Source organism: Polypterus senegalus, chromosome 13 (assembly GCF_016835505.1).
Source record: "Polypterus senegalus isolate Bchr_013 chromosome 13, ASM1683550v1, whole genome shotgun sequence".
Lineage (NCBI taxonomy): Eukaryota > Metazoa > Chordata > Cladistia > Polypteriformes > Polypteridae > Polypterus > Polypterus senegalus.
In genome coordinates this window covers 91,144,032-91,168,630 of record NC_053166.1, presented here as the reverse complement: position 1 = coordinate 91,168,630, position 24,599 = coordinate 91,144,032, and the positions used below count along the sequence as shown (strand labels likewise).

The 24,599-nt window shown below is 38.5% G+C and overlaps 1 protein-coding gene across 11 annotated transcripts in view; it reads left to right on the top strand.

The window, feature by feature from the left end:
• The window catches only part of atp2b3b (ATPase plasma membrane Ca2+ transporting 3b), a 577,105-nt gene that overhangs the window by 400,565 nt on the left and 151,941 nt on the right, over positions 1–24,599 (top strand). For all 11 annotated transcript variants that reach the window (XM_039774297.1, XM_039774295.1, XM_039774293.1 and 8 more), the window contains one exon: positions 20,123–20,365. In XM_039774297.1, coding sequence (XP_039630231.1) covers positions 20,123–20,365 — 243 coding nt within the window. The remainder of the gene's footprint in view (positions 1–20,122; positions 20,366–24,599) is intronic.

The window sequence follows — 24,599 nt, the reverse complement described above, 5'->3', positions numbered from 1 at the left end:
TGAACACCTTGGTGAGGTCAATTAAAGTAATATACAGGGGTATCTGCTGTTCTCTACACTGCTCTCTCTGTGACACTGGGAAGACACATTCTGTCAGCTTCTGTGGGAGGATCATAATGACATAAGCAAAGATTTTTGCAAAGACTTTTTGCGAAGTTGAGGAGGGAGATGTCTCTGTAGCTGTCGGCCTTATTCTTGTAGAGGGTAATCATCTTAGAGTCTCTCATATCCTGTGGAAGCAGTAGAGTAGTCTTACAATGCTTGATCAGGTCTGGATGGATCCTGTCGCTGCCTGGAGCCTTGACTGAAACCAAGCTGCCAATGGCTTTGCTGAGCTCATCTACAGTTGACTCTGTGTCTAACTCATCCTTAGTTGACAAACACTCAGTGGTGTTAAGAAACAGGGACACAGTTTTCTCACTGGAGTAGGGGCGTAGTATTCTATGGACAGTGGCAAGTGCGATGACCCTGCCCTACATGAATCTTGGGCAAATGGGGCTCATTAGACCAGGTAGGCAGCCCACCTAGGAGAAGGAAAAGCCTGATACAAAACCTCTGCTGCTTTGTGTCTGTATCTAGTCATAGACAAACAAGGCTTCAGGTGTAAACCTTAAGGAAAACTCCAGAGTCAGAGTCCCTAAGACATTTTGTCACTTCTGTACCTCGTTCTTGCAACTCCTGTGATGCCATTGGTGCCAAACTGTAACAGCTGTGCTGTTCCTTTGGATCCATCAGCGACTTTTCTGGGTGACTTAGGCAGAGGCGCATGCTCTATGGGTAACAGTTTGCCCTCCATACAATACTGCCCAGGCTTACATCCAACCATTCACTTATTAAAACATATACTTGCAACATATTGACATGGTGCATTTGGGGCCTTGGAGGAATAAAGGTCAAGAACCACTGGTAAGAATCTCCCTGACTAGCTACAGTTTATCTTAGTGTGAAGTGAAATAATGTGTTGTTTCCCCTGCTCAGGTTGCAGAGCCTGCTTAATAATAAAATTATAATTGTCTCAAGTTTTCCTGCCTTCGTCTGACTTTTTAAAAGCCATTTTGCCATGTCCCCAAAGGAGATTGCTCTTGAACGTGCACCAAAAATGAAGCAGAGTAGGCCAAGATGCATAAAAGAAAATGGTGTATCATTATCACAACAAAATGATAAGTAGTAAAAAGTATATTGTACTTTGTGCTACAGTACACAGCAACAGAGAATGCAAAAAGACTACAATCCTTTCTGGGCCCACAAATCCAAAAGTTAAAGCTTGTCTATCAGGTAGGGTTGTTAATAAACAATTCAAACGAATATAGGACCTTAATTAGTCTTTTTCTGTTTTCTTCATCAACCTTTCTCTTTTTTTCCAGCCGCCCTAGGAACCAAAAATGAAACTGATTGCAAAGCAAACTAGTAGCAGCTTTTAAAGCCATAAAGACATTCAGAAAGTGCCATCTTAATGGTGAAATGGTATAACACATTATGTGCAAACTCTACCAAAGGAAGACTATCTGTCCAGTTTGACTGAAATTGTTAACTGTTAAACTCTGGGTATTAGCCGAATGTTAAATACACCTCATAACCCATCTTAGAGCAAAACAAACACCAAAATCTTGATAGAAAGTTGGGGCCATGGTCAAAATTCACAGAAAAAGGAAGACCATGGAGACAAGTTACCACATTAAAAAATATCCACCATTACATCAGTGGAAGGCATCTACTTAAACTGCACACAATAATTTCCTAGTACTACAGTTTGGATGGAGATGCAGTTTTGAGAAGGAACTAGGTCCGTTCTAAAATCTGTACATACTGCTTCACTGGGACATACAAGAGACACAATTAGCTACGAAAGTCCAATTGGAAGCCCAAGTGCAAGTTTTGCATACTTGGAAATAGTCATAAATCTTGTATTTATATATTTACTAACAAGAGTACCTGGCATTGCCTGGGAATCTATAACTGGTGAATTTTCCAAATGAAAGAAATAGAACATAGAAATAGAACAGTTTTCTGATTCACATTTTACTGCAAGTTCCTCTACTTTGGATTGTGTCTGCTGTGGCGTTTGAAACGCCCTTGAAATAGACTTTTCTCTGACATCTGAAGTGGACCGTGGAATTGTACGTTTTTTTTTTTGGTGGCATGGGTATATTCGCGAAAAGCAGGAGAATTATAATGTGTTACAAGGTATTACGTACAGAATACTCACCACAGTGAGATGAATTTACTTTATTTACACTACATCGGAAAGCAAACAAATCATAGACGTATATAGATAGACGCCGCATTCACTGTGTTGGCCAGTTGACATGATACATCAGCGCGTCCGCCCTATTGCGAGTGGCAAAATTGCCATTTAAACTAATACAAGTAGACGTGGAAACTGGGTTTTCTGATGAAAAAACAATAACGTTTAAAACAATATAATTTACATACAACAGATTTTGGCGAATCGTTTAAATGTAATTATTTATTTAATTTATACACTAATAAAGGCAATTATTAAATAATACTAATAATAATAATTATTATTATTAAAGAACTCCTCCCATATAAGTAACACTTCGCGGACTGCCTTCTTCCATCTCCGAAACATTTCTAGACTTCGTCCTCTTCTTACGCAACACAGTACTGAAGTATTGGTTAATGCTCGAGTCACCTCAGGTATAGATTACTGTAATGCTATTCTATCTGGCATCCCACAAAAACTTATCCATCGCTTACAACTTCTTCAAAATTCTGCTGCCAGGATAATAACCTAATGTTCTAAATCCACTGAACATATTACACCAATTCTCTCTCAGCTTCCGTGGCTCCCTGTTAACTACAGAATACAATACAAAATTTAAAGCTCTCCAGTATTGAGTCGAGGTATTAACGCGAACACCATACATATGGGGTATTGACGTGAACACCATACATCGTCATACATACGGGGTATTGACGCGAACACCATACATACGGATACTATCAAATTATATATCAAGATTTTGCCCTACTCAAAATATATTTGTAGGTGTTCTAGCATTTGAGCAATGTTGGGATGCCCAAACATCTTAAAGGAGTGTACTCATTCCAAAACCAAACTCCATAGAACACTAGAAACATAATGTCTTCCAAGAGGCATTTCATTTGGTATAGGGAGTTTTCATTGAGCATCACAATACTACTCCCAAGTGTGTCGGGGCAGTATATTAAGGAGGTAGCCAAAAATCACTCTAGAGTAGCATATTTTCAAGTTCAGAGATAACTTCCTCTTTTTCTAATTGTCTGGAAAGAGCATCAGTTTTGCTGTTTGTTTCAGCAACATGATTATAAATGGCAAAATCAAAGCAGCCTGACTTATTGTCTTGCATCCATCCATCCTCTACCGCTTATCCGAGATTGGGTTGCGGGGGCAGCAGCTTGAGCAGAGATGCCCAGACTTCCCCCTCCCCGGCCACTTCTTCTAGCTATTCCAGGGGAATCCCTAGGCGTTCCCAGGCCAGCCGAGAGACATAGTCCCTCTAGCGTGTCCTGGGTCTTCCCTGTGTCCTCCTCCCGGTGAGACGTGCCTGGAATACCTCACCAAGGAGGTGTCCAGGAGGCATCATGATCAGATGCCCAAGCCACCTCATCTGACTCCTCTTGATGCAGAGGAGCAGTGGCTCTACTCTGAGCTCCTCCCAGATGACTGAGCTTCTCATCCTATCTTTAAGGGAAAATCCTGACACCCTGCGGAGGAAACTCATTTCAGCCGCTTGTAATTGTGATCTCGTTCTTTCGGTCACTACCCACAGCTCATGACCATAGGTGAGGAACGTAGATCGACTGGTAAACTGAGAGCTTTGCCTTACGGCCCAGCTCTTTTTTCCACCACGACAGACCGATGCAGAGCCCACATCACTGCAGATGCCACACTGATCCGCCTGTTGACCTCCCGCTCCATTCTTCCCTCAATCTTGAAAAAACCCTGCGATAATTAAACTCCTCCACTTGGGGCAGGATCTCGTCCCCAACCCTGAGATGGCGCTCCACCCTTTTCCGGCGGAGGACCTTGGTCTCGGATTTGGAGGTGCTGATTCCCATCCCAGCCGCTTCACACTTGGCTGTGAACTGATCCAGAGAGAGCTGAAGATCACGGTCTGATGAAGCAAACAGGACAACATCATCTGCAAAAAGCAGTGACCCAATCCTGAGCCCACTAAACCAGACCCCCTCAACGCCCTGGCTGTGCCTAGAGTGCCTAGTGACAAAGGGCAGCTCCTGGCACAGTCCAACTCTCTCCGGAAATGGGTTCGACTTACTGCCAGCAATGCAGACCAAGCTCTGACACTGGTTGTACAGGGATCAAACAGCCCTTATCAGGGGGTCTGGTACCCCATACTTTCGGAGCACAACCCACAGGATTCCCCGAGGTAAACGGTCAAACGTTTTTTCCAAGCCCACAAAAAACATGTAGACTGGTTGGGCAAACACACATGCACCCTCCAGGACCCTGCCAAGGGTGTAGAGCTGGTCCATTGTTCTGCGACTAGGATGAAAACCACACTGTTCCTCCTGAATCTGAGGTTCGACGGACCCTCCTCTCCAGGACCCCCGAATAGTCTTTTCCAGGGAGGCTGAGGAGTGTGATTCCTCTGTAGTTGGAACACACCCTCCAGTCCCCTTTCTTAAAGAGGGGGACCACCACCCCGGTCTGCCAATCCAGAGGCACTGTCCCTGATGTCCATGCAATATTGCAGAGGCATGTCATCCAGGGCCTTGAGGAACTCCAGGCATATCTCATCTACCCTCGGGGTCCTTGACCACCTCAGTGACCTCAGTCCCAGAGATGGGAGAGCCCACCTCCGAGTCCCCAGGCTCTGCTTCCTCGTTGGAAGGCATGTTAGTGGGATTGAGGAGTTTTTCGAAGTATTCCCCCAACCGACCCACAACGTTCCGAGTCGAGGTCAGCAGCACACCATCCCCACCATATACAGTGTTGACACACTGCACATCTTCCCCCACCAGAGACGCCAGATGGTGGACCAGAATCTCCTTGAAGCCATCCAGAAGTCGTTCTCCATGTTATTGTCTTGCACTTAAACATTTTTTTTTTTTTTTAAGATAAATTACATTATTGAAATCTGTGTAAATAATAAACAAAAATGTGGCACTCTTCAGCTAGGGCTACTGCTCCTCCAAAGCTAGCTTAATAACCTGCAATTCCCTTGTACCAACATTGTAATTAAAAAAAAAAGAAAAGGTTTTTACTAATTTCCTTCTTTTATGTGCATGATATTGTACATGCTTCCTAAGTCTTGTTTAGAAAAAAACAGCAGATTGTGTAACTTGTTTCAACAATGAGGAGATAAGGGAATGTGGTAATTATTCTTAATTGTTATTCGTAAGTTCACTGGAATCAAACAAAAAAACAGGCAATTATTGGACTACTAGGAGGTCAATTAAAGCCATTGTGTATTTTTTTTTTTTTAAAGAAGCATTCCATAGTTTCGCTCTTAGGTTTTGATAAGGCAGAAATTTTTCTTCGGATAAACGGAAGAGGATGGATGGATGGAGAAATTTTTCTTTTAGGAAGTGAAACACCTAGTAACATCTACAGGGCATTGTCATAGTGAAGTTGAGAAGGTAATATGATTTTGTTTGTTAAATACATCTTTGAAATCTACATAAGAGTCTGGCAAAATTTCAAAGGTGTTATAATAAAGGATAAATTACTTAATTCTTTAAAGATAATTGGTTTTACAAAATATACACCAGCAAATAATATCCTTAATTTCCCAGTTTATAGTGGGATTATGTTACTAAAGCTATGGAAAGCCTAGGATTCTTTGTGGCAGAGGATAGTCAATAGCAAAGAAATGTATTTTCAATGAAGAATATTCCACTTCTTTACATTAACAAGCATTTTGTTTACAGTCACATTATGTTTTGGATTATTGTCCATCTCTACTTTTGCAGCATATATTTGAATCTGAGCATAAAATATATGCCTGTACACTTCAGAAATCATTCTTCAACTTTTGTTAGTAGTCATATAATCAATAAACATCAGTGACCCACTTCCATTGGCAATCACGCATGCCCATGCAATAACACTGCCTCCTCCATGTTTCACAGATGATGTGGTATGCTACAGATCATGAGCCGTTCCTTTTCTTCTCCATATTTTTCTCTATCCATCATTCTGGTACATATTGATCTTAATTTCAATTTTCCAAAGAAAACTGTTCCAAAACTGGAATTTTTTTTTTTATATTTTTCTGGCAAAATCTAATCTGCCCTTACTATGCTTGATGATTTGCACCTTGTGGTGGACAGTCTGTGTTTACTTTTGTGAAGTCTTCTCTTGATTGTAATAATATTTGATACTCTTGGTTGTGGCAATAATAGGTCTACATCCTAGAGAGTGTTCTTGGTTTGGATAAATATAGTGAATTGATTTTTCTTCACCAAGTAAAGAATTCTGTGATCATCTCGTGCAGTTGTCTTCCATGGGTGTCCCGGCCTGGTGGTGCTGAGTTCATCAGTGCCTTAATTCTTTTTAAGAGTGTACTAGATGGTTGATTTTACCACTCTTGGTGTTTCGGTTATCTCTTGGATGGGTTTGTTTTGTTTTCTTTACTTAATGATGGACTGCTCTTTGAACCTCATATTAAGAGTTTACAGCAACATTGTCCAAATGCAAATTCTGCACTTGGAATCAATTTTAGACCTTCTACCTGTGTAATAGTTAATGAAATAATGAGGGACCTGCTCATACCTGGCTATGAAACAGCTTGGTCAATCAATTGTCCAAATACTTTTGAGCCTCTAAAAATGGGGGTGCTAGGGCAATGTATAAAAATGGCTATCATTCCTAAATGGTTTATTCTATATTTATGTTATACCATTTGAATTAATGCTGAAGCCTACTGTCAAAATAACTATGGACCTAACTGTAGTCACTTACAGATTTAAACCCATGTTTGAATTCCAGTAAATGATACACTGTCACCTTGGAATGAACTAGAACGTAAAAAAATGTCCATATCCCCTAACAAAGTTGTCGATGAAGGAGCAACAAAGGTGAATAGTATCACTGAAGACTGATGACTATACAAGGGGCCTATTATCAAATACAGAAATGATGTATTTAATCAAAGCTTTGTCAGATAGATAAGTATTTGGATCGGTGTGAAAAACCAGTCTACGCTGATTTAAGAATCTCTGTACACTTCTTTCGGTCACCAGCTCGGTCACCCGCATGCTGGGTACAATGTGGTATGGATATTTATCTGGTTCTCTGACCTAGCTATAAATTAAAAACTGCAATGAAGAACACAAGCAAAAATATTTGGGTATCAACAATTCTAGACAACCTAGAAGTCTACAATTCTAGTCTTTGTACTGTTACAAAAATGTCACGTGTTGTGCACTTCTTATTGTCAAGGCATATCAAGGTGATTAGAAACTGAATACAGAAGGCCCACAAAATGTTAGCACCCATAAAAAATAAAATGCCATTGTGACAGAGAAAAAAACAAAAAACATCTTTTGAAAGCACAACCCTAAAATTGACCTTAGGGTTTCCATGACTAGTAATCCAGAACCAAAGGTTAAATTGTGTCACATTGGAATTGGAATCCAGCTTTTTATTTAATTATTTGAATAAAAAAAATACCCTCAGTATTTAATATTTTTCATAGGATGCCCAGTCCTATCAATATGAGATATTTAAGGGAGGGATTATAACTTCCACAACAATTTGATTTACTTCCAGAGGCACCCTTGCTGAAGGGGAAAAGTATTTTGTCAAGGTCAGAGGCACATGCAAGGGAAAAATGTATTCCAAGAAATGTAGCTTCTTTGTGGTTAAGCAGCAAGATAATTACACTACAACCTACAAAAAGCACTAATTAATACTGTATTATACTTTTTTTTGCAATCTTTACTTATGAAGAAATTCATTTTAGACTATTTCTGATACAGTACATGTGAAAAATACCTGTGTAACAAACCAATACCATTTCATTCTTAATATAGAGACATGAAAGCATTTTTTTATACATAAATGATGGCTGTATTTCTGCCATTGCCTGGTTTTTATTTCAAGACATTGCAATACATTCTACTCTAATTGATTGATAATGGGGGCGGCACAGTGGTGCAGTAGGTAGCGCTGCTGCCTTGCAGTACAGAGACCTGGGTTCGCTTCCCGGGTCCACCCTGCATGGAGTTTGCATTTTCTCCCCATATCTGCATGGGTTTCCTCCGGGTACTCCAGTTTCCTTTCACAGTCCAAAGACATGCAGGTTAGGTGTATTGGCGATTCCAAATTGTCCCTAGTGGGTTGGTGTGTGTGTGTTTGCGACCTGCGGTGGGCTGGTGCCCTGCCTGGGGTTTGATGGCTGGGATTGGCTCCAGGAGACCCCAATGACCCTGTAGTTAGGATATAGTGGGTTGGATAATGATTGGATGGATGATTGATAATAATGTAATAAATCCGATTAGGCATGTCTGTACCAAAATCCTCTTATGCAAAAGAATTTGTGTACTTTACAGATTTAGGTGTAATGGATCAATTTGTGAAACAGGAATTTTTCTTCCACAATCTATTTTCGCGGGACATTGGATTCAATAAAAAAAATGCCACGTTGAAAAAAATTGTTGATTTTTACATATTTGTTTTGCTCTAAAATATGACTTTAAGTATATTTTGAGCTGAAAAATTGTAGTCTTCCTATTTCTTAATGTTAACTGAGGTAGGGAATAACCCAAAATCAATATTTACTATATATTTTTTGCTATCAATCAGATTTTTTTTCTATTCTTAGCCAGGAATTTATATTTAGAATGTTAGAAAAATGCAGTTTTATTGTCCAGAAGAGAGAAAGTTGTTGTGTAGGTTTCAGAAAAACATGCAAAGTCGACTTAATCCAACTATTATCTTGACCAGGTAACAGATAACCAGTTGGTAAAAGAATAAACTACCTTCCTTTACTTAAAAAAAAAAAAGTGAGCTACAATTTTTTTGGGAATGCAAAGGTGGAAAACTACAAGGAACTACTTCAGCTCTTTGTCTCTTTCTATCTAGCACTTGGGTGCGATATGTCTTTAAAAATTAATTTCCTACACTCTCATTTGGATTTTTTCCCCAAGAACTTGGTAGTGGTCTTTGATGAACACGTGGAGAGGTTCCATCAGGACATTCCTCAAATGGAGAGACATAGTGGAAAGTGGAATGAGTCCATGTTAACAGAAATGTGGTGGTCATACCACCATTGAAACACCTTCAAAGAATTATAAGAGGTAAAAAAAAAAACTACAGATAACTACTTTCTGTAAGTAATAATTATATTTAAACCAAATATATGTTTAATTTAAAATTTTTAAAAGTCTAATGTTATCAAATATATATATATATATATATATATATATATATATATATATATATATATATATATATATATATATTTCCTAAAATACTGTATATTTTTTTTCTTCATCTCTCAAAAACTGGATACAATAGAGTAATTTTGTTGCCTGATTCATATTTAGCACTCTCAGATCTATAAAGAACACTTAACACTTTTGACAGGAGCAAAAAAAAAACTTTTTTTGCAGACTAGTGTTACTGATACATATTGCACCAATGTTGCCGGTATGTTTAAGTTCAGTTTTCCTTAGAAAACTTGAAAGAGATGAAGTGTATGATGTTTTCAACTAAACATGTTTTAATTAAATTTTCAAAAAAGGTTAAATAACTGCTACTAATTTTAACACGTTGTAAAAGTTGTAATGTCTTTATAAAACAGTTCTGTTTTACTGAAATTACTAACACTGAAAATAGACACACGTTAACTTGTACCTTATTAATACATTTCCTTAAGCCACTTTCACTCATTCTGTCTTTATCAGTCTTTTCCTTTCCTGAATGGAAGAAATACCATAAACTACTGTAGAAATGTTTCCAGTCTTCCAGTGCCAGATTGTAGTAGTAGCAGAGTATTTGAAAAAGAGTGGCAGTTCATTTTATATACTGAACATTTATAAGCTGCAGGATGTGTTGTGGAGCAATCTTCAGTAAAAAAATGAGCAGAGTCTTCAGAAAAGCATTCAGAATTTAGACTTTATTGCATAGTGTAGAAAGCAATGGCAGAGCACCTAAAGCCAACTCAGTTCATGAAATGAGCCTGGTGGTTTGGGTGCAGTTTGTTTTTATTTCAGTTCTATTCACAAAACATCCCTTTTTCGTACATATTTTTCATCATCCACTTTACATGTAATCTTCATAATAATGACCTTGTGCTGTACCTGTTTTCATAACAATTACCTCGCTTTGTAAACTCTTTTCCCCTAATAATAATCAATATTTTCATAACAATCATTAGGATTCGAAGGTCGTGCTTGCTGCCTGGCTTGGAGATGGCCATCATCTGATCAAGTTTTACATTTCTTAAATTTTTACATTCCTAATTTTGATCTAATAAAAAATTGGAGGCCTTTAATTTGATCAGTCCGCGTCATTAAGTTGGAATCAGGTTGACTGAAACTGAACTGTTTCATTAATAATTGCTTGTTTTAATAATTGCCAGCATCTACTAAGACTAAAATCAAAAGTGGCTGTGCAAGTAAGCGTAGCATGCAGCTTGACTGTGTAATAATAATACGCCAAAGACATCATAAAGGTTTGGGGCAGCCACCCATATATTGTTTTTCCCAGCTGCAAAAGGGTTTGTTGTATCATAAATCTCAAGTGCATTTCACAGAGTCCAAACTAGAACTGGCTATAGTAGTCCAAGATGGAGGCTTTAAAGGCCGGGAGAGGAACTGATGTCATCAAAATGGCCGGAACTGGAAGCGACCTCAGCCAAAGGGCCGGCTTTGGAAGCGATGTCAGCAAAAGGGCCGGCTTCGGGGGTGACGTCAGCAAAGGGGCCGGCTTCGGAGGTGACGTCTTCTGAGGCACCAGAACCTTGCAGGATTTCCCGGGAAAGGTCTAGGGAACTGAGAAAGACAGTCAGCGCACTCCGCCTCCCCCTGTTCAGATGTTTCATTACACTTACTCAGGCCCTGCCTCCTATTCGCACCTGTGTGACACTGATAAGGGCTGAGATGCTGGAACTGAATGCAAATGGCTATTTTGATAATCAACTCTTAAACTCCTGTATAGCTAATTCTTAGCTAACACAATGCAGCTTGCTTTCAACTTCATCATATAGAATGAAGAATAGAAAAGAATATTCATAAGCCTTAAAATATAAAATTAAATGCCATTTAAAAAAATTGTATATGTTTAAAAGTGTTTATGTGCTAGTATGCAGGTTTACGTAGCTTTTTTTAATTTAAGGGCCTTGAGTGTTTGCAGAAACTTGTTTGGTCTTTAGTCAGCTAGAAGGACCAGCAAACTTGCCATGTTCCAAAACAACAGCTTATTTACTCAGCTCCCTAAAAAAGACAACGTCCTTAGTTCATAGACAACAAGGCAAGTAAAAAGCAAGCAGGCCACATTAAAAACAAAAGCAGCGGCCTGTAAAATGATAGTGCCTGTCAAAGCCACTTAAAAAGATGTCAAGCAACTCCTTTTAATAGTCAGTAGTTCTTAAACCAATAACAAGGCATACTAATTGTTGATTTAAGCCTCAACAGATGTATCAGAAAAAACAGGTTGTGAATTTGTTGAAAACTGCCTAAATTGTTAACAGTATGACAATGATAACAAAAACAGAAAGTTTTGAAAACAACAGCATTTTTATAATTAAAACAGTTGAAGAACAAAATTTGCTCATAAATAAATATGATGAATGATGATGAGCAAATCGGGTGGGTTTCAATTCTCATACAGTTTTGCAAAATTGATACCAAGTTTTTTTACGGGTTATAAAGCTGTGTGGGGTGGAAAACAAGGAATGTTCCTTCCTAAAACTTTGTTCATAGTTCTGTGTTTACTTATGTTGTTTTCTGCAGTTGTGTAGTTCGTATAATCTGTCTCAAACAAGTGAAATGAATTCTATTTATGCCTCTCATTCACATCACCATTACCTAGCAACTTTATTATCCTGATTGACAATATGCACACTTCATATGCCGGTGATCACCGAGATAGTTATCATAATTCTCAATGTGGGCAACATGATACATACTGCCAGAACAATCACAACATATATGGCTCAACAAAATGTCTTCATGTGACAGAAAATGAGTCCATAGATTTTTTTTTTCACTAGAGATCTTTATTTAAATACTAAATGACAGACAGATCGTTATGTAGTAAATACAAACACATTCAATTACTTAATGCCTTTCTCCTTGTATCAATGGCATTAAGTTCTCTAGAAGCAAATACAATGTGTTTCATAAATTATTTTGTGAAATGAAACACTGTGTTTCACTGTAAATTAAGTTTCACATAATTAATTTTGTGCATCACTATCCATCCATCCATTCCGCTATATCCTAACTACAGGGTCACGGGGGTCTGTTGGAGCCAATCCCAGCCAACACAGGGCGCAAAGCAGGAAACAAACCCTGGGCAGGGCGCCAGCCCACCGCAGGGTGCACACACATACACACCAAGCTCACACTAGGGACAATTTAGAATCGCCAATGCACCGAACCTGCATGTCTTTGGACTGTGGGAGGAAACCGGAGCACCCCGAGGAAACCCATGCAGACATGGGGAGAACATGCAAATTTTTCACATCAATTGTTGAAAATTGGTTATTGTTGAATTGTTAAAAAATAAGGAATTGTAATTGCAAGTTAAAATAAATTTGCTAAGAATGAATTGTAGGTAAACATAAACTTTGCATACATTATCAAACCTTCTTAATTTTGTACAGGGTTGCAGGGGGCCAGAGTCTACCTAGAAGTGGTGAGTGCAAAAAAGGAAGCAGTCCTGGGCAGAACACTATTTCATTCACACATACATCTGCACTCACACTCAGATGAAATATATTTACCCTAAACTCCACGTATTTGACGATGTGTGAGGAACATCAGAACATCCAAAGGAAAATATTTAAAGATACAGGAGTACTTGTAGACTCCATACAGCTCACATCTATGTGCATGCTTCAAACCCTAGAAGCGGGATCCAAGAAGCAGCATTCTTAACCACTGTACTGCCTTGTTCTGGATTAACAGTGATGAGCAATTTGTGAACAAGATGTTCTTTTAGAGCTACTCTTTTGAGTGAATCATATTAATCAGTTTGCAAACACAGACAAACTGATTGAGCAAAGCTCAACAGGAGTGCATGTGTGATGTCATCAGTGTCTTTCTTTTTTGCAGATAGATTTTTAAAGTGCATGTGCAAGTATCAACCATCTCATTCATGATTCTTGTTAACTTCTCTTATTATTTTTATGAGTTTGAACGGAATCATTACTGGCAAACAAGAACTCTGTTCCTGACACTTGTGTTGTTCATCATATAAGCACAATACAAAAACAACACATTTATATTAGAATGCACAATTCCTGTTTATTTGATTTGTATTATCTTATTTTAATTATACATTTTAACTATGCTGTTATGCTTTCAAACAGGGCAATGTCATATAATATGAATTATCATTATGTTTAATATATAATTTATTTAGTACAAATATGAATTTATTTGATTATATATTTGCAATGTGATTCATTCAGCAGGGACCACTCCCATTCAACTCCTCCTTCCCAAAAGTTTTTTTTTTTTTTTGCAGCCTGTCCTGAGTCAAATGAATCATATTTATCAAATCAGTTAAACTAGTAGTTTGAAGGAACTGCATCACTAAAGTAAATCAAAATGTCTAATACTATAGCTTAAAAGCCGAGAAAGAGAAACTTTTACCCTATATGAACTTTAAATCACGTAATTTGGTTTGATAGCTCTTCTCATAACTTAAACAGGTCCAGGAAGGACCGTGTAATATGCTAAGAATGTGACTAAAAAATGTGAATGTGTCTCATTTGCAAAAAATGTAAAGCACCTCTGCTTTGTAAGCTGTAACAAACAAAGCACTCTTTGACATACTGTATATGAAGAAACATCCCTGCTCTGAATTCAAAGGTTTCTAGGTATCTTGGGAAAGTATATGTATATCAAAAGTGATTAGCACACTCCAGAGTAACATATGAGGGCTCTTTTTAAAGCTGATGGGTTGATTGGTTTCATTTATCTTATTCCATAAAAAAACATTTCTATCACTTTGATATGAAAACATGCTATCAAATCATCAACAAGCACAGACTGACATACAGTTTTTGACAAAAAAAAACAACTGTCCTATAAAGCAATTACTGTAACTTGCTGAGGCTGGTCTATATGCCAAGAAAGAAAACCAAGCCCCCACTCTTTTGAAAGCTGATAGACAAAGAAATCAGACAAGGCAATGATCTGCACACAACTTTTATATAAAAACAATTGCATAACTCCCAATTATCGCTCTATGAATCACTATGGTGTAGAGAGACAAATGTCAACCACATGAAAGTTCTGTGTATTTTTACTGGTCTATGGGAGGGAGAAACCGGGGTTATTTACCCTATGTACGAGCAAAGGTTTGGTGTTCTAAGAGTGAATTCTGCCCACTGACTATTGGAGTGGGTGTAATTGAGGTGGTGTCCTCCCCAGGGATCTGAGGGCCGATTGCGTGAGCGTGAAGGAAGACAGGAGGACAACTGATCACAAGCTGTCTGGCTGATGCTGCTAATGGCGGCTAAGACCGGGGTTGGGAGGAGAGTACCACGGCTGTTAGTGTCTTTGGCAGCTGAGTGAAGTATGAGTGAGCTGGATAAATGAAGAGGGAATTGTATTGGGCTTGTCCAGGTCTAGAAAGAACAATGACCTGCTGACTGTGGCGTTGGTTTTAGTCTCTTTTTTAACCTCACAGTGAGCTGGTGATGGGGACTGATGATCTGGAGATGGAACAACAAATGCGATAGGTGCCGGACTTTGAAAGAACCCACAAACTCAAGCCTGAGGAGAACATTTTAAAGTCTGAACTTTTTAATGGACATTTATTTATTGTTGTTTTTATTTCAGTTTTAAAGTTCTTTTTTTATGATTTTTTTCCAAGTGTGGTTTTATGATTGGGTTTTAGTGCTTTTAGTGCAGTGTTAGGGCCAAGCCACGGACCTGTTGGGTTGCACTGGGTTAGTTGAGGCATGGAGCCTTCCCATCCAACTGGAGGCTTAACAGGAAAGCAATGGGGTGTAGCTGGCCTGTCGCTCAGAAAAAAGTCTGTTTTAAATAAATAATTAGGAAAGCTCATGCTGGGGAGTAGAGCAGGTGTGAGCAATTTCTTGAAAAGACGGCTTGTCTCTGAGTTGGTTCGAGTTGGTCTGCCAAGCATGCGTTGCCTTCCTGGCACATGTTGATGGTTTGATTGTCTATTATCACCCCGGGGCAGCAAACATGCAATCGCAACTGCTGGGGAGGAGAGAATGATCCAGGTAATGTAAGAATGGAGGTTAAAGGAAGAGATAAATGAAGGCAGGAGGTAGAAAGAGCTGGTGTGAGCAAACAAGCTCAAGAGAGGGAGAAAGCAGACGGCTGGGTAGGAGGGCCCCTTGTGGGGAGTGAATGACCGACACCAAGGGGCTGAAAGAGTGGTTGCTCTGGCTGAGCAACTTAGAGAGCCAGAAAGAAACGTGATAAAAGGGATGACTTGCTGTGTATGTCTGGAAAGGCAACAGGGGTCGATGAGGTTTGGATTGAGAGCCCCAATGTGAGAGCCATGGCATTTGGGGTCTCAAATCTAGGACTGGAGTGGGAGCATTGCCTCAGCCATGGAATGGCAGGGACCTGGACCCATGGAAGGTTGGCTGTTTCAGTCGACAGGGTGATCCCTGCACTGCAAAGCCCATATAGGATAAGCAGAAGAGACATCAGCTTTAAGAAAGATTCACCTTGCTTTTAGAAAAAGACTTTTTAATGGAGTTATTTATATGTTTTTTTATCCCCCACTGCTCACTTTTTATAGGATTATTAACTGAAACTTTCACTGCACTTTTAGGACACTTTTGTTTTGATTAGTTTTAACAAAAGGACTCAGCACTTTTTTACTTTCCTCTTGCTTTGTTTGTGTTTTGTCCTCATCTGCCAAGTTCATCCGGTTACAGTACTGATGATTTTTGGTTCAAGAGGCTCCCAGAAAAAAGTGGGAGCATAGAGCGACCTGCACCATCACAAGCCTTTGAAACATGACCTTAGTTATTGCATGGAGACTTCCTACATGCTTGTACTAGGCCATGCCATTTTGTGTATGAAAGCAATAAGGGAAAGTAGAAAATCAAATATGTTATTTTAACAGGACAACAGAGGTTTTTGAAAAATGTAGCAGTAAGAAAACAAGTGATTTTATGCACCTTATGTGAAAATTTGCTTTACTGTGAAAATTTGCCATACTGTTAGTCCATGGTATCAATGAATCTCAGCAGAGTTTTGTGTGTTGAAGCCCCTGGAATTATTTAGCACATGTACTGTATTGTTAACACTCAGTTCTCATTGCAGTCACAGTGCATATCATTCTGGGGGAGTATGTTTTTAACTGTTGCTCTACTAGGAAAATAACGTCATAAATGTGGTTTGTGGTGAAGAATTTCTAAATCATATTAGGTGATTGGTTGAAGTTACACTGATGACAATACATCTGTTTAGGGCTAATATCATTTGATATATCAGCAACCCAGTATTATTAGTCAGGCTCTACCTATGAGTGTAAAATGGAAGACATATGAAGCAATCTGACCGGTGATGTCTGGCAGCAAAACACAAAGAACAGTGGCCATCTATATATATAATTCACTAAGGGCACACAAGACAGTGCAAGACAGAGAGCCACACCCGCCAACTCACACAACCCCGCCCACCAACTCTAAGACCATGGGATACACACATCAGAGCCCCGCCCACCAACTTTAACCCTCCTCCTACGTCATGGGATACGCACGACAGAGCCCCACCCGCCAACTCTAACTCTACTGCCGCGTCCACCGTCGCTCTCGAGGCATGCGTACTGCCTGCTCATGTGCCCGCACGGAACACCTCACCAAACACAGCCCTGTGCTTGCTTTAGTCCCTGCTACAGTCCATATGAACCCCAGAGCCACGTTGACTTTTCATTGTTTTTTTCGGTACTGGCTGCTTTTCTATATATATAATCGACCAAGTCGCCAGACAATGGGGTACGCACGACAGAGCCCCGCCTGCCCACTCTAACCTTCCTCTTGCGTCATGGGGAACACACGACAGAGCTCCAACCGCCATCTTTAATCCTCCTTCCGTGTCCACCGTCGCTCTCGAAGCTAAAGAGAAGGCTAAATCAAACAGCAATCATTAGCAAACAAACAAAGATAACTGGCAGTAACAGTGCAAAATTCACAATTGGCATGCCAGTTTGAAAAAATAAGTTTTGAGGGTAGTTTTAAAATGTGTTATTGAATTGAGCTGATGTATATGAGAGAGAAGAGAATTCCCGAGTTGAGGAGCACTATGAGAGACGCTTGAGCTCCCATAGCACAGAGTTTGATGTGTGGTACAGAAAGTATCTATTTCATTACTTTAGTCACTCAAGATGTGCAGACACTGTAGAAATTTAAAAGCATGGTGATATTTATTAGATTAGAATAATAGTAAAACTATCAATGAACATAAATACTAGAAAATAGCAGTTTCTGGATTTAGAACCCTGTAAAAATACACCATTGTTTCAAAATCAACACATAAAAGCAATACTTTCAGTAAGTATATGGAAGTATAATACCAAATAAAACATTTGCATTGTGAGAGAAGAGAAAGAAGGGAGAAAAAGTGTGTCTGTCAGACAACTCGTCTTGATTCAGTGAGGTTAATGAGTGGTATGACAATCTGTGCCAGCTCCATGCTCCATGCCACCGCCAGGAACCTCATGAACATGGAACCATTGATAGTCATGAACCAAGTGTCGGGCAAATGAGGAAACATGCAATCAGAAAGGGGTTAATGCAAAAGTGTTTCTAAAGTACAGTGCACATTCATCCAAAAAAGTTTCAATAAATAAATAATCCATAAAATCTAAGTGTCATAAAATGGAGGTTTAATTTCAAATAAATACTCCAATAAAAACATGGTTAAAACCATTGGCAAATTCCTGTTCTAAAAACAGACACAAGCCCCAATGCCTCTATCTAAAATGTGGTGTCTTCTGAACTTATCCCATCAGGACCTTGCACCATGAGAAGACACATGCCGACATATGCAGTCATCCATTAAATCCTAGGTTTGGGGTCTTCCTGCCAGTCCGTCGGCATTGGAAGGACTCCTCGCTGAACCCTACTCGCATCTCCCTCAGCCAGTCTGCCAGTGTCAGAAGGGAGATGCTGTACGACAGGGCTGCTCCTATTCCTCTGTATAGTTTTAAGAAGCTCCCTTTTTCCAGCCCCACACTTGAGTGCAGGCCTGCCACTTGCTTCCTCAGAGCATGCTCCTGACCATCTGCCTCCATTCTAATCAACACAGACTCCTCACCGTCCTGCCTCTCTCTTTTCTTCCCATAACCTCCATTCTCTCATCCTCCTTCTTTGATTTGATTCTCTTTGTTCTTCTTTTCTGATGATTCTCTTGAATCCTCTTTGTTCGTTCTTTTCTGCTGTGCGGACTCCCTTTAATGTATCTAGTTGGGTGCAGGTGTGGTCCTCTGCCTACTCCAAGGTGTGAATAAGGCACCTGACTGATCTGCTTGCATTTGCATGTGAATGCATGATCAGCCAAGCACCCCAATAAACCCCAGAATGTGCACACCTGTACCTGTTCGGAGACTGCACACTCCGGGGCCCAATTATTTATTTAAACTTGCACTTTTCAAAGGACCTCTTATCACACATGCATGGAGTCCTTGATGTCCAACAGGCTCATGATATTACACACAGATAGTTTGGGTGAGGGGCAGCTTGGCATAAAAGCTTTAATCATAAAAGCATGTGCAAAACATTGTCTCTTGTCAAGGGTATATATATATATATATATATATATATATATATATATATATATATATATATATATATATATATATATATATATATATATATATATATATATATGTACAGTAGGTCTTATAACTTGTTAAACTAACCTCACCTAACCTAAAGATAGTAGGAAGCTCTGTTAAATAAAGATCAATCCCAGAGTATTATTTAGAGAGCATATTCACTGTGCAAGATTTTTGCCTGAAAGTGATGCCCCAAAAATTAACCCAATATTCATTGGTCAATATACAATCACAAACATAGTTGGTCTTTTTGCTCATGATTGGCTTTGTGCATTTTAAGGTTCATCCATTCATGTAAATCCAGTTCAGTCCAGTCTCTTTTTGAGAATTCCTCCTCCACCACCGAAGAGTATGGTATCTAAAAAATCTAAGATTCTTACCAATGAAGTTAAACAGTGCTATATTTATTCCACTGGTGGGCATATGCTCTGTCATGGTTTTGTGGTTTTGAATGTTTCTGAAGAAATCCCATGCATTACAGTTTACTTTGGATTTTGTTTTAATTTATGAAAAAAGGGACATCCTTAGTTTGCTAATTTCCACTTCTTATCGTCTGATCTTATCTTCTGACTGACTACTATTTTAGCTTACCATTATATCTCTACTTCTCAACTTGATTCTCTGTTTCCATCAGTTTTATGTAAGGATCAACATGACCACAGCAAAAAAGGCTCTGGCACACTACAACCCTAATGAATCAATTACTTAAATTATTAAATTAGTTTGCATTTTTGCAATATTCATATGTTCAGCATTTTTGTCTAGTTCACTGTGAAAAAATATGGAGTAATGTGGAAATTCTTAAGCTTAACAATTTAAAGATTTGTGCCATCAGCGAGAAAGAGAGAATCTATGAAGCTTGAGCATTAGACATAATAGCAAAAAGCATCCCAGACATTTGTAGGACTGTGGTCACACTATGACCTATTAAGTTTGATATTAAGTTGTACCATCTTCTACAAAGATAGAGTTTTGTTCCATATTTAAATGTGCATAAAAATGTAAATCCTAAAAAAAAAAAAAACTTTCTCAGTAACCCTGTATTTCCTGTTTAAAATTAATATTTCTGACAAGATCAACAGCTTGGTCTGTTGTAGCAACTAAATTTAAATTACTGGTACTAATTTATAATCCTTTTTTTCACAGAAAATGATGAAAGATAACAACCTGGTGAGGCACCTGGATGCTTGTGAAACTATGGGCAACGCTACTGCAATCTGTTCTGACAAGACTGGCACTCTCACCACCAATCGCATGACTGTAGTGCAGTCCTATATTGGAGACACACGCCATAAAGAGGTGCCAGATCCGAATGCCCTAAATCCCAAAACCCTGGAACTCCTTATTGGCGCCATTGCTCTGAACAGTGCATACACTACTAAGATACTGGTAAGTATGTGTGAATAGCCTGAAGCAGGACCATGTACTGTGAGTCTTATTGAGACTTTTATGGAATAAGAACTAAAGTGTTATGGGATGTATGTGTTATTTTTTTAAATATAATTGTGTACTGTATTTGAGATCCTGAGGTGGTTTGTCATGTGGTGGGTGTTACAACATGCTGTATCAGTGTATGCTCCCAACCCCAACAACTCCACCTCTATATTTACATTTTCATGATGCTTATTTGTACACACATTGTGGTAACACCATTGCAGTGATGCAGCTTTAGAATGCCATGGACAAAGTGAGAGGCACTGAATAGTTTATGGTGCTGCATTCAAGACTTTGAGGAAGGGAGAATATAAATAAATGGATAGGTTTATCTCTATGATTTTGGAGTAATAGGTAATTAAACTTTTACTGAAAGGACAATGACATTTAGACATTAACCTTTTTAGTAGCAAATATTTTAACTAAAATACCAAATTAACAGTATTTAAATAACAGACAGTAACGATGTAATTTTTGTACATATCTAGGTGACAGTTTTTTATGGTAACTAAGGTGTAAAATCTATAATGGCAGATGAAATTAAATGTCCATACTTAATGAAGACTGTAGAGAAATAACAATATTCTCAAGCTCAATGAAATTAATTTCAGTTTGTCTTGGTATCACTGGATACTAGGCAGGAAACAACCTTGGACAGGGTGCCAACCAATTACAGTGTAGAGAAATAAGGAATTTATATATGTCCATTAGGAACAGTAGGTAGCTAATACCAGCGTAGATGGACTACTGGCGCGAGCAGTGCAATTTCTTCCAGTTTCTAACACGTGGTTGCTGTTTTCCTGCTCATAGCCAGGTTTAGTTGGTTGAAGTTTACTGCTTGAGACCTTTCAATTGATGTATACCACTTGGATATTCCGTGTACAGCATAATTATTAGGCTGGTTTTAATTTTTTGATGAAGTTGTTATGATGTGGCACATATATGATTTCATGCCAGATTAAAAGTCAATTGTACATACTGCAACAGTGTGATCACTATGAGGGTGTAGTAGACACTGTGGTGTGGTATAGTTTGTCTGTGTGATGCGACAAAAGGTTTTTTTTTTTATATTTTTTGAACCCATGTTGGCCCAGTACTGGGCCACTTATGGTTTTAAGAAGTTTTTAGGGGCAATTAGGAATGTACTTGGTGATATTTCTGGTCCCTGGATGTTCACAGAATGCTTTATTTATCCCTTGATTTAGGCTGGGACAGGATGAGATAGGGAGGGTTGGACTCCTTTCTGTCTTATGGTTTTTTTTTTATCATTTATCTTCTTTTGTTATGTCTTTATTGAGTAAAAACTTGACCACAAAAAAGGTCCACTGTTGAAGTAACATTGCTTGAAAATTTAGTATTTCATATTTAAATGCAATGTGTAGCCTCAGTCTTCAAGAACAGTAATTGTTAGTGAAACGTACAACCAAAGTAGCAATTAAAATAAAGAGCATTTCTTTACAAAGGATTGTTTTTTATGTGTGTGTGTTTTTAAATTATTTTTGTATGCATATACATCAATTTAAAGTGAAACTCTGTTCTTTATTGTAAGTTCACCTCTACTGAATATTATAGAATTATAAGCTGGGCAATTCTATTATTTTTATAACATGCATGAATTTATCTTACCTTACCTGACTTTATCTTTCATAATTTACTTTTGAAGCCTTAAGAGTTTTAAATGTTTGCACAGGGAGTGAATAAACATACAGTATACTAGTGGTATAGTTTGCCAATGCAGTATCAGTTATTAATTATATATTTATATATAAAAATTAAACAATAACTATTGTGGGCGGCACCATTCTTGTTGGTCTAGGAGATAAGGTTTGAATGTCACAGAAGTTAGTATCAATGTGGAGTGTGCAGTTTGGCAATTTTTCTTTGTTGTATTCATCCCAAAAATGTGAATGTTTGGTTAACCAGCAAATTGGCAAATAAATGACTGTCCCATTGTGGGGTTATACACCTTTATTTCCTCTGATAGACTTCTATTGTGTCCATACTTGGTTCTTCAATTGTACCTATGTGTTGCCAGGATAATGAATGCAATTTTATAATCTGCATTTCTTTAAACAGTCCAATAATCAAAATCCTTCAAACAAGAGCAATAATAATAAACATACAATAATCCAATCAAACAGCACAATAATCTCAGACTCCACTAAACAGCAGGAATGTTTCTCATTTGAACTGCCTGTCCCCCATCTTCTTTATAGGGCTGGGGACAGTTCCTAAATGAAATGAACAAATGGGTAGCCTCTTGGTGTTCCACCACAAAGAAAATGGAACATACTCACATTTAAAGAGATACAATGCAATTATAAACATAGTCATAGCAGAAATACATATAAAAACAAAACACATAACTCAGAAACAAAAAAACAATAAAGTACATAAACACATGTAATATCATAATACCAGTGTTTCCTAGGAGGCAGTTTTCTACAACACCATTTTGAAACAGTTGCTTTGAGAATTGTTTGTCAGTATTAGGTAGGACAGCCCAGAGTGTGAGATGGGGGGATTCACTTTCTGGTTTGTCCAAGTTTGTGTGGATTCAACTTTCAAGTTTCTAGCATTATTTTTTGTGTATCATTTTCATCCTTTGCTACAATATCTGTTCTGGTTTTTTAACCACTTCTTTCATCTTATGTTGTGATTAAGTTTAGGTGTAGTTCCGGGTTTTTGAGCCACTTGCTATGCCTCCTAAATTCAATTTTGTTATTTTTATTGAGCTTATTTTCTAGATTTTCTTTCCCCCAGTAGTTGACCTTGGGTACTTTTTCTTTTCTCATGATTACATTTTCTTTGAAAACTGCTGCCACACTGTGCATTCAGTATATGCAGCACTGAAGCCTGTAGTTAGGATATAACGGGTTGGATAATGAATGGATGGATAAATGCAAACTAAGAATCAACTCTGGTCAGGGTGACTCATTTGCGGACACTCACAGATGAATAGTATGCATTTACTCTTTAACTATAATCACTTTTGCTCTAGCAAGCAGGCTTTTAAACAATGAAAAGAGCTAATGTTTATTTATATAATACCTGTATTGTAGTGACTGCATCATAAAGTACTTGCTTTACAATAAATACATTTCACCCTGTGCCTCTTCCCGATTCTACAGCATATTTTCATATCATATCATCATTTTCATGTATGTATGCAGGTCTTTTGTCAATACGAAAACTGAAGGTCCCAGTCTTGTCAGCTTTTGAAGTTCTAACATGTTACTCTGGAGAGATCCAGTAACTTTTTGAACAGATTAAAAAACCTTCCCAAGATGCCTGGCTGCCAGTGAATTTAAATGTAGTTGAAAAATGATAGATTTTTTTTCATGTATGTCAAAGCACTCTTCACACTTCACTTATACATTGTACCAGACAGCCTTTACCTGTTTTATGGAAGGACTCGGGGAGATGACATGAACAGAGCATTATCTCACCCACAGTGCTAATGGCAGCACCCCTGTGTTGCAGTGGTGCCTCAGATTCCCACAGGGCTTCCTGGCAGTTGGTACAGCGCTGTTGGGTTCCATGGGTGCTGCTGAGACTGTGGAGCCCTGCTTTGTGCTTCTAGACATGCTAACAGGCCATTGGAAGTACTCCCGGGTGTAGGGTAAAAGAAGCCCATTACCACTGCTCCAAGAGCCAGAGTCGGGAGGGAGAAGACAAAGCTTGCCAGAGGAGGAGTGGAGGCAGAGAAGGACAGAGAATGGGAAAGTCAAAGGCAAACACAAAAAGACAAAGTGTTATGAGTCATTTTATTCTTGGGCTTTTTCCTATGAATATTTCTGTGGGAAACAAGGGAAGCGTTTCCTATTGAATAAAGCCTGTGTTGGGCTTGTGGAACTTGTGTCCACGTCTGTCTGTGTCGGGTTTGAGGCACAGGTTACAACATACAGTTGCAATAAATAAAATTTTATAATTTATTACTTACAGGTCTATCTACATTGCTAAAAGCCCATGTCTAATAGCTATCTTGAAATCCCCATATAAGTGTATAGAAGAAGTATGATGTTGATTGAATTACTCATCTGCCCACACATCCTCCGGCTCTAAAGTTAAAACAGGCAGGCGGCTACAAACACAACTGGATTGTTTGTTAAAGCTCTTTTATAAAGAGAAAACAGCCTAAATAATTCTTTAATTTAAAAATAGTTACAGTTTCACAGAAGTAATTTGG